The sequence below is a fragment of the Ischnura elegans genome, chromosome 2 (assembly GCF_921293095.1).
Source record: "Ischnura elegans chromosome 2, ioIscEleg1.1, whole genome shotgun sequence".
Lineage (NCBI taxonomy): Eukaryota > Metazoa > Arthropoda > Insecta > Odonata > Coenagrionidae > Ischnura > Ischnura elegans.
The window spans coordinates 9447797-9459275 of NC_060247.1; the positions used below are offsets into that span (position 1 = coordinate 9447797).

The 11479-nt window shown below is 37.2% G+C and overlaps 1 protein-coding gene across 2 annotated transcripts; it reads right to left on the reverse strand.

The window, feature by feature from the left end:
* Positions 1-589: 589 nt before the first annotated feature.
* Positions 590-11065, reverse strand: LOC124153372 (CCR4-Not complex 3'-5'-exoribonuclease subunit Ccr4-like). Of its 2 annotated transcripts, XM_046526485.1 has the most exons (8): positions 10697-11064; positions 10426-10615; positions 7537-7710; positions 7253-7413; positions 3195-3301; positions 3010-3083; positions 1050-1312; positions 590-940 (listed from the first exon to the last, which is right to left on the reverse strand). In XM_046526485.1, the coding sequence occupies exons 1-8, from the start codon at positions 10886-10888 to the stop codon at positions 878-880; spliced, it is 1224 nt and encodes a 407-aa protein (XP_046382441.1). In that variant the 5' UTR covers positions 10889-11064; the 3' UTR covers positions 590-877. The 2 variants fall into 2 exon arrangements, with proteins under 2 accessions (XP_046382441.1, XP_046382442.1); XM_046526486.1 differs by lacking the exon at positions 7537-7710 and having other exon boundaries at positions 10697-11065.
* Positions 11066-11479: the final 414 nt, after the last annotated feature.

Consider the following 11479-nt stretch of genomic DNA (forward strand, 5'->3'; position numbering starts at 1 on the left):
TCTTGCCAACATGGTAACATTCCTGTGGCCGTGGCTGCTTAGGAATGTTCATGGCGGTGCTTGCGCACCCAGTTTATGCTCCTCCTGGGCTAGGCTGTCTCCACGACCCCTCTGGTGTGTGGAGGTCTCTATGCCCCTGGCTTATAGCACTATATATACTAATATATGTAGTCTATGTTCAAAATATTTATCTTCTTAAAATAGATTCCAATTCCACGCCTGAGAAACAGTGGAATCTAGAATCGACATTTGGATTCAACGCATCCCCAATACGTTCATTTGAATCTCTTACCTGGGTCTTCATTGCATCTCATGACCCCATTTATTCACATTGTAAATAATATGATAGTAATACTTGAACATAGGTGTGTGATACAGTATCGTGCTGTATTACCCACCTAACAAAAATTAACCCAGTGGGAATCCCGAGAAGAGTTTACCCACACTTTGCATTGGTAGTATTGTAAAAAGTCATCCATAATGAAGTGCTTTCAAAGTGTTTCCATTCAAAGTTTTCAGCTGTCAGAAGTAGTACTGTGGAAAAAGTACAATGGAAAAAATCTATTGAGAATTTTGAATTATGTGCATGTCCTTAGTAGTATGTATTTATTACCAACTTTTCACGGTAGGAACAGCATCTTAGGTGTATACATTAATGATTATTTTCTCATGGTCAATGATTCACATGGTGACTGCTATTCATTGGGTAAAGCATTTGTCAAAAGAAAATGCCCCACATTCAATATTTCTTTATGGATTAAGGTTAACAAGAAAATATTTTTGGTAGCTCTGTGGAAAGAAGTATCTTTTGCCGTTTCGAAGTACATATGTATGAATTACAGAATTGTCAATAAAATAATGTTGTCATATTGTACTGTCATGGTCCTCTTGTGAATATCTTTTTCTTCAAGTTCCCAATTTTCGAGTTCAGCTCATTTATCTGTAAAAAAAAGTTAGTAAGTACATACATAATATTTGGTGGTGTATGCAGAGTTTTTGGCAAGCAACAGATGCAATTATTACACTCCATAACTAAAAGCAGTGGTCACCTTAAGGAGTTTTTCTCTCGCAGCTTTCTGTTGAGTCCTTGGGGTGCACGCTGTGGTTTCCTTGCTGCACTTCAGGTTTTGTAAGCTTTTAAATATCAAAGATATTTCATTTCCAATATTTGTGGAACTGTTGCTTGTGCTGTAACTTCTGTGTGTTTTTTCTCTTGAATCAAGAGATGCATCATGCAGCATTTCTCTAGTTGCCATTTTCATATATCTTTTATCGGTACCATATGGAAAAAGCTTTTCCGTTATAGGCATGCCTGTTACATTTTGGAGAGAAGAGTGAAAGTAGCCAGATGATAGAGACTGTAACTACATGTTCAAAAGATAAATATTTTTTTATGGAAAAAGGAATTATTAATGTTTTTCACAAATTTGCGTTGGAAGTTAAGTGCTGCTCAACTTTGCTAACAAGTGAACTAAAACTGTTGGTGCATAGACTAATTAGTAAATATGTCCCTAACTTAAACATCAGTCTCTTTGTGAAAAAAATTCATAATGGAAATCTTCCCCCATTCAAAGCCAAGAGATCGTGCTTATTGCCCTTATTGTTTTGGGATTTCACTCTTGAATGGCCGTGAGTGGTCAATTGGCCATTTAGTATTTTAGACAGTTATTTAGATCCCGCTAAGAAGATGATATTTCACACAATGACACTAAGATTCAATATTGAATCTTTGCATTATTGTATAAAATGTCATAGCTTGAACTGTGCCACACTTGTGAAGTACTCAAGTATGACTTTAATTTTCAAAGCAGTGTTTGTGCATGATTTTACCATTAATTTGAAGGAGCAAAACATCAGTATCCAGAAACACATTAGCAAAACTTCAGTATGGTGCGTTGGAAAGAGTCGCTAATAAATATTTTAGGGGTTGTGCTGATCTATTCCTCGGTGCAATGCTCTCTTTCGTTTGCTCATAGCCACTGGCAGCCAAGCCAGGAGCTGCCGCATTCACCCTGCCCTCAGCATAGCCTGAAGAGTTGCCCATTATACACCTGAAGAATACTCTTCTGCATGTGAAGCAACTATTGGGTTGCAATTTGATACCTCCACTGCACAAATGCTCAACAATTACTCACCAAATCAAATTACTCATCTAGTACTACTAGGGCTTCTAGATGAGGTGGGCGATTGTTGAGCATTTGTGCAGTGGATGTATCGAATTGGTACATGCCAGTCGAGCTGGGTTCACATACTGCCAAGAGGCTGTAAAAATGGTCTCGGGAATCGAGGGAAGCCACAGAAAAATGAACTGTAGTTCACATCGACAAGGAAAAATTGCAATTGTCAGTGACATAAACGGTATTGGAAATATTTCTTTTGCATACCCTATTCGGTCCAGAAAAATATAAGTATGAGCTCAAAATGTCGATTTCTGTTGAGAAAGTAGTTTTGAATATCAATTTCAGTAATCTGTATGCATATAAAAATCAATTGGTGTTCGTTAGTCTTGCTAAAACTCGAGAACGGCTAACCGATTGGGCTAATTTTCGTATTTTAAGGTATTTGAGGAAGTCCAGAGAAAGTTAAAAAGGTGATAGTATTATTGTGCAGGGCCCTGAAATGGCCCTATAAGTATGTGTCAAGTTCATTATGAATGCCTGCTCTACATTTTTTCTTTTGCATATTTAAATTGGAGATTACGGTCACTTAATAGTTTTAACTTATACTGTTGGAAAGAAAACAAGTCTTATTCTTGCAATTGATTATCGTTTTCCCCTTCATTAAAGTGATTATGTAAAAATACAAGACAATGCCATCTTACGATATGAAAAAAGTTATAATTGTGGTTCTGCAATGTTTGACAATACGGGCAGCCCCACAAGGGGCCCCCCATCTGTATCTGCCACCGATACCTACTTGAGTTCACCCTATGCCTAGCCATCACCGTAATCATTTATTTGTTCTCTCATTGAAAATATATTCAGGAGTATCCAATGAAATAGTACTCACAGTTTTTTAAGTTGTTGCTATTTTCTTTCATGTTGCGCATTTGATCCCTCCATGACTTCAGTGCCTCTTCATTTCTGTAAATTTGAAAAGTAAAAAAAATACAGTGTGTTAACTGAGCACCATGTGTATTTTTGAAAATCAAAATATTTATGTTATGTGAGAGAGGGGATCAGAGATAGACTTACTTTCTTTTTTGAATGATGGCGTTTTGACGCATCAATGTGTGCTTGCTCTTTGATGATGCTTTATTTTTGGAACTCTTACTTATTGGCTTTTTTTGCTGGCTTGGAGCCTGTTGATGAATTAGCTCATGAAAAAAACTTAAAACTGAGAATGATGATGCATGTAGCGGGTTTTAATCATTATTTTTTTGTCTAGGCTACTTGTTAAATAATGAAAGTAGTATGTGGAGTGATCATCTAATGCGTTTATCTCACTTAACTGCTTCTCAGCAAGTGATACAGTTGAAGCAATGCATTATGAAAATTATTCATAGAGACAATAAAAAATCATCAATGGGCAATTTTTGGCCGTGATGTAGGTCGCAATGCAATGGCTCTAGAATTTTTATTGCAGTATACATTTGTGTAAATTGAAAAGATTCAAGTGAATTTTTCCCGAGGTTTATGTGTACATATTCTAGAATGGCATAAAAATTAGAGTCACATGAACATTTTAAACAATATTTGTAATATAAATAATGTAATGAATTTGCATCTTGGGTTAATGAAACATTGCCAGTATTCTAGATTTTGTCAGCTGAATACAAAGCTTGAATGGTAATGCAGAGTTTGGTGTTGATATTGTGACCAAAGTTGTCATATGTAGTCATTAAATCCCATTTCCCTTCCTTCACATGTAAGGATTGGTATGTGGCTTTTCACAATGTGGTTTTGAAATAATGTATTTTTATTTTAAAACACTCTTTGCACATTTCTAACCTCAGTGATCCCTCCTTTTCCTACCATCTCCTTCTAAACTTCCAACTCCCATCAAATTATAGCATTAATTATATTTTTGTGTATAAAGTGAAGTTCCTTTTTCTGTTTAAGATGTGGTGTTTCAATAAAGGCTTGTATTCCCAAGTGAAATACATCAATTTTCTCTAAAGCTCTTTAAAATAATGCTGTAGCAAAAGTTATTTTCTAATACGGAACTTTTAGTTTCTCCCTATCCCCTCAAAACTATTTCATGATCATGCTTCAATATATTTACTCAGCAAATGAACAAAACTTAATGCATATACATACATATATGGTAACTTGCCACATTTGCATACTTGGGGAGTTGTATTGTAAGTTATGCTATTGTTAAACATTTCTCAAAAGTTATTGAAAAATACTGCATAGTAGACAATTTTAAAATACCTACATATACAAAATCATATGCAGGTAAATTTATGTAAATCATATTTTTTGGAGGAATACACTATTATCAGTGGGGAAAATCTGCTTGCAGAAGTCTCTTTAGGGGCCTACTTTTTTTTCACATAACTATCAGCCCAACCCTCCTCCAGCAATTCGGTGCTGTTGGAGCTGTGATGGAGGATCTGTTTCTGTTTTTGAAGTAGGTTTGTGGAGTTTAAGTAATTCTGTGTGTTTTCGTGTGCAGCAAATGAATATGAAAATTATTTTACTCCCTAAGGGGTAGAGTTGAAATTGACTTATTTTGATGCATGAGATATGATAATGAAGCTGGATTCACATGTGCAATTTTTAGTAAACTAGGTAAAATGTCTGATTACGGCAAAAATTGAATTGCTCATATGCCTTAGGTTTATCGGCTCCAGCAAAAGAAAAAAATCAACACACCTTTATTATTAGGATGAAACAAATATGAAATTTCATCGCGAAAGGGAAAAACTTAATGTTGCTTAAGATAGCTGAAGAACTTATTCTTCTCCTGCATCTCATACAGCCTCTTCAACTTATTGATTTTATAGGAAAGAAAAAATTATTGAAACACTAAAATACCAGGTACAAAAATGAGCATCTGAAGTAATTCATAGCATGTAACTTATATAATATATTATGAATATCATCTTCCATTCTGAAAAAGTCAATTTCAAGTATTTCTCAGCTTGCAATTCCAATTGATAATAGGGTAGTTTCCTTCATCAAAGAAAACGAAAGGCATTGATCGCGATTCGTTATCTACCATTAGTGTATTCATAATATACAAATTATTTCGTTTTAGAAATACCGGTTTAGACGAATGGCAAGGGTCAATTTTATCCTCATTTGAAAAGGGCCAGATTGGCGCCCATGCGATTCCACTCCACGTGACGTCACAGGGACCTAGTTTCTACACGAGAAGATAGGAGTTATACATCGTTTGAGATTACCAATACATGCATGAGGCGCAGAGCTCAGGGAAACATGTCTTAATAATCACTTATTAAAACTGGCTAAGGTCGGAAAGTTTTCCTTGTTTAATAAGGTATTAATAATTCTTATTTAAGCCAAGCGCTACCAGCCAGCAGGGTACTCAGCTACCCGCTAGCAGCCTGCGTCGTATCAGCGCTAAGCCTCGCTTCAAGGTCACCTCACAGGGTGGCAGCGGGAGCCAGACGGAGAGATTTTCTGGCATTCATACTTACACGTCGCGTTTTCGCGCGCTTGAAATTTTTCACTTTTCATTTAATCGCGAAAAATAGATATCTTCATTTAAAAATCTAAAAGTGTGAAATACATACTCCAGGAGTAATAATCTTTCGATTTAGGCAATAAAAAAATAATAGGAAACCACCCTATTGGCCATAGCACTTGGAATCTCCTTTCCTGAAAGTAATTATGCCTGAATGCCTATTCGATAATGTTATTTTTACTGTCAGTGTTTATATCGGTAATTGTTGCAGCTCTATTCATCACCTCCCATATTTCATTGTTGGGGATTTTTAAGTATTGCATGAAAATTAGAACATATATCATGAGACATCCATAATCTATGACTGGATCTATGGTTGTATACCTCTCTCCCTTAAAAATTGATTTATGTTTTCAGTTAATGACGTAGGAATTCTCAATCTCTGGCCTGGAATTGGTGCCTTCTTCATCGCAAATAAGTTTCCAATTAATGGCATTGTGCATGCTGGAACTCTTTGAGAATTCATTTGCTTGACTGATTGATTGAAATTAAGATATGCCAAGTTACTGTAGTTGATTTTTAACATCTGTATCAATCCTTGGCCAAATACCAAAAAATTATATTTTCAGAAATTATCTTTTTATATGTTAAAATTGGCAAAATTGAAACCTAATGCAGTCACCCACTCCAGCATGGATTGTGTAAGTGATGTATTAGGTGTAGAAAATGCTTAGTAAAATATTTTTTCCTTTAAATTTCATCACTTTCCCAAAATTCAATTGGAATTGGATAAAAAATTATCTAGAAACAAAATAACCCTTCTTTTCTTCCTTTCATATTTCAGTAGAACTTTCTTTAGTCATTCTATCATGATATTATGGGTCTCTCATTCTTTGTAGCAGCTAACCAATGGCTCACAAGATTGTTTACATTTCCATAGGCAGATTAGGGGGGGGGTGGCTCGGAGTCACATGCCCCCTCCAGACCCTTAAAAAAATATACAATATTTTTAATACGTTCCCCTTATCATTGCGTTTGTTTTGTATTACATGGTATCCTTGCCCACACAGAACAAAATCCTGGATATGCCTTGCTTGTGCCCCCTCCAGAAAGAAATCCTGGATCCGCCCCTGTAGGTTTCTGTTCTAATGTGGCAATTCTTGCTCTGGCAATGGAGAAGTTGTCATAGATTTTGTGCAACTCCTTAGTGAAGATTCTTGGGGGAAGGAGGTCTCTTCTGTTGTCTGCATCCATTATCAAGCAAGGGCGGATTCATGATCTCTTTCCGGGGGGGCACAAACAAGGCCGTATCCAGGATTTTGTTCTGGGGGGGGGGGGGTGCACAGGGATACCTCATAATACAAAATGAACGCAATGGTAATGGGACCGTACTAAAAATCTTGTACATTTTTTAGGAGTCTGGGGGGGGCATGTGCCCCTCCTTGATCAGCCTATGTTATCAAGTGTGTTTGCTATGTTGAGGTGTTAGCTCCATAAGGCACTTATGTTCTGCTACCTTGAGTGTATAACCTGACAATGAGGGTATTCTGAGATCTCCAGTGACCATTGTTATACTTTGTGACCCTAAATTTTGAACCAACTGTTCATTAGTGTGTTGGGTCTTCCTCCAATTTCAATTCAAATGACAGTGACTCACCTCAGATGAGCTCTCACTCATTATGACACACTCTTTAATGATTGGTGTAGGAGAATTTTGGCGGTGTGTAGTGCAACCAGTGGTGTTCCTCCTGATATTGTGGTTATATGCATGACTTTCTTGGTGAATTTCGTGGATTGGATTTCTAATTCCTCCTTTGCCTTCAAGTGGGAAGATATCAAATTATTTATCATTATTCAAAACCACCTATTCTGACAACCTACATGATTTTGAAAAAGTATTATTGTTATTCTTATTGTGGAAATTAATTAAGAAATACTTGCCTGTGCGTTGTATGCTTTCATCATCATTAACCTCCTCTGTAAAAGTTGAGCACATTTTGCTTTCATCCCTTAGGTATTTCAAAATAGATGAAATGCCACGGCGAATTATGACAACAGGAGGAAAGAGTAATGGATTTCCAGAAATTTGCAGTCCTCGCAATTTTGGTACCAGCCCTTGAGTGGAATATGTCATTTGGTTGTCATCTTCCTTACATTGTAGTTGAAGTTAAGCATTTAAAGCTAAATTGAACAATCTAATTTGTGTATAAGTCAGGTTTTCATTAATTGGTTTTCCAGGTTTTAGGCATTCATTTCATAAAATATGATCTATTTTATGCGGAGGATAAAATTTTTAAATACAGATTTTCCATAGTTTACTTAATCACTGACACATGCTTGCAGCGTCCATAGATATTTTAAACTGATCTAGGCATGAAATAACTCATGGTGCTGGCTCATTAACTCTTTCGTGCCGGATGTCGGGTATAGCTGTGGTGTATTTTTCAGTGCAAATGACATGACATCAGCTCTGGCCGATGCAATGGAAGGGAAGTGGCCACAAAGGTAGCAATTGTAGGATGCATTCAGGCCCGGCGAGAGAGCCAGCTTAGCGAGTCCTTCGGCCCACTCCTTGGCAATTAAGCCCAACCCTCCCACTCATTTATCACCATCCTTAATGCAGGAATCTGTTGCGAAGTGGTTATGTTGTGAATACTTTTTTCAATTACATGTTTTATTGCATACTATGTACAATTTTTTTGCACTTTGAAATGAATTCTTCATTTAGTTCTGTGCATAAGCAATTTTCAAACAAAACGTTAGCGTTAAAAATAACGGACGTCTGGACTTAGAGTCTTATTACCTTTTATTTTCTTTGTCGTTATTTATGCTAGAAATCTGTTTAAAGTTCCACAATGCTTAGAAAAATGTTAGTAATTCTTTTAGAAGAGTAAATTATTGGAAATCAATTACAATGTTTGGTTGAAAAAAACAATGTTAACTCAATAAGTTGACAGTGGGTTCGTGCTATGATAGGGTTAGAGGGTGTAGTCCAGTGGCCAGGGTAAAGGATGGGCTGGGTCCCAAATCTGAGGGACGAAAATACGTTTTCCAATTCTAGGTGCCAGCAGGGAAGGGTTAATGCATTTTGCTGGGGTACAGGGAGGTTGGACAGAGGTCATAAGAAAATGGGAGAGGTAAGAGGAGTGAGTTTGGTATTTCTCAGGGACAGAGAGCTGACTTCTTTGTCTTGAAGTTGAGGAGGTACAACAGTAAAGGTGAGGAGGTGGTAGAGTACAAAAGGTCATTTACCATGTATACATTATCATTTTGACAAAGGAAAAGAGGTTAGATTTTTGGAGCAGTTGCAAATTTGTTTTTTTCTTAACAATAATGGATGAGTGACAAATGAACTATTGTACCCTTCCCACTCCTCAACTTTACTGTCTTGATTCTTTGATATGAAGCCGTCCAAGTAAGGTATCTCTCCGTGAGAAAGCTATGCAATGCTGAATATACCCATGTTACCCCCCCCCCCCCCACCTTCTAACAACCCCTCTCAAGCCCCCTCCTCCTGAAAAAATTGTTTAAAAAACTTGAATACTGAGCTATTTTATCTTGATAATGATATATTTTGTCAAAATATAGGTAGGTTAGTAAAAATCTGTGGACCATACGAAAGCTTCGTGGTGATTATGTGACCTATTATATGGTTTCACTATGTATCCCGATCTACCTTTAGTCTGGCTGAAAATGTATGTTTATGCCCAGAATTTCCTCCATATTACATGAAATGATATTTTTCTTGATTCATCATAATTGGTGATAAAAAGTTTAATTCTCTGTGGAGAAGGTGTTGTGACTCTTTATATTCCTGAGCTAGCATACAGACGTCGTCGGTATTATTCTCAGAAGAGTTGGTATTCGGAGGTTCCTCAATAAAAACATTTAACTAATTTTAATAATGAGGAAATTCCCAAAAAATATTGTGAAATACCCTATTGAGAAAATAAGTGCTCTTTTTCACTGGAAGCTTATTTTTACTTTTATATAGCCAGCTTCAAACCAAAGCCTCTCTTTTCAGCAAGTGAAAATGATTCTAACTCTTCTGTGAAAATTATTTTGGAGCTGATTCTATTTGGCTCTGGTTCTGACTCCAGTTTTAAGCTCAAAAGGCTGTGGAACCAAAGATTGAACGAACACATCCCTAACAAAAATCGAATGCTAGAATAAGGCGTTTAAATTTTTTATCCTTCTCCAAAAATCGCGGAAGGAAATCCTGACATCGATTCCTTGCCCCAAAACATATGTCCTATAAGAATGATCTCAAGGATTAATAAGAGGGAACATGCCCTTTTTCTAAGAATCAAGTACTTCCCAAAACAATATTTGAGTTTGGGTAATGAGGAATATGGTTTCAATAGTTCCAGCTGAGATGGCCTTAAAAGTGAGCCACATTTCCTGACATGAAAGATTAACTCTTAATATGAAATGAAGAAATTAATTGGTGTTGCATTAAGTTAAGTGAGTTCGTGATAATTCTGGTATAATTTAAATCTCTTCTTTTCAGGGGCGCAACCAGGAATGAAGGCTGGGGGGGTTTAGGTGCAACTAATACCGGGGTGTGTGGAGGTATGGAATACCCACCAGGATAAGCGGCAGGTGCGAGATGAATAAATTGCGGAATTTTAATATAAACGGTTGAAAATGGTGAGTTTCACGGCTTTCCGAGGGATATTTTATTTATCCTTACACTATTCTATAAGTAATATCAATCCAATTAAGTAAAATGGGTAAAACTTAAATATTTCTCTGAGCTCGGGGGGGGTTTAACCCCCAAACCCCCCCTCGCTGCGCCACTGCTTCTTATAGTATCGTATCTTTACTTACCTAATTCAAGAGGAAGGGATTGTAATCTATTTCCTTGAAGAAGTAGAACCTCTAGGTGCTCATGATTAGCAACTGACCGTGGGAAATCAGACAGTTGATTGTCTCTCACATCTAACCATGATAGAAGCGGCAACTCATGGAACAACTCCTCGGGCAGTTGCCTCAAGAAGTTCTTTTCCAGGTATAAATGCTACAGAGGGAAGAGGAACAATATTTTAAAATAGTGACCCTCAGAGTATACCTACCTGAAACGGCTCTTCACGAGTAATACCTTCAGTGATTTGTATTCTTTTAGCGTGGGTAGGGATAATTCACTTAAATTCGTCCTGCTTAAATCCAGAGATCTAACATAATGTTCTTCTTTGCGTTCTTTAGAAGTTTGATCTTTAATTCTTTCGTCACAATCAGCGCGTGTCTCTTCATTAGAAATCATTTTCACTTCGTTAGCGTTTTGATATCTCATAAACCGAAGAATGTGCCCACCTTTCGTTTATGGCGTGTATAATATTGATTCCGTTAGCATTCTACGGCGTACACGATGGTTCATATTTACACTTGTTAAATTGCAGTTTAAAGGCGTTCAACGCACATACCTGCGACTGACGTCGCTATCATGACAGACCCCGCATAGCGTGTTGCTTGGTTACCGATGTTTATGTACGTGTCGGGGTTAAGCGGAAGAAACTATGGAAAGAGGACTCGGAGGAACCTATTGGGGACGAATGGTGAGAGGGGCGAAGGCTCCCCTCTCAGATTTCTCACCGCGGCAAATCGTTGCTGAAGAAAAGTTCATTTGTTTTATTTCAATCCCGCTTTGCGCTATAGGTCGGTTGTTTTCACAATGCATTGGGATTTAACGGGTTTCTTACGGGTCGTTCCTTGAAGAGAGCGAGAAATCTTTTTCTTCTCCGATTAAACTCGTGAAATTGCCGTTCACTGTTCTTCCCTTCCGTTTCATTACGTCTACCATTACAAAATTTTTGATGAAATTTCAGTGAGGTTTATGTTGCTTTACGAGGCGGTCGAGAGATGGACCTTGCCTACACCCAGCGGC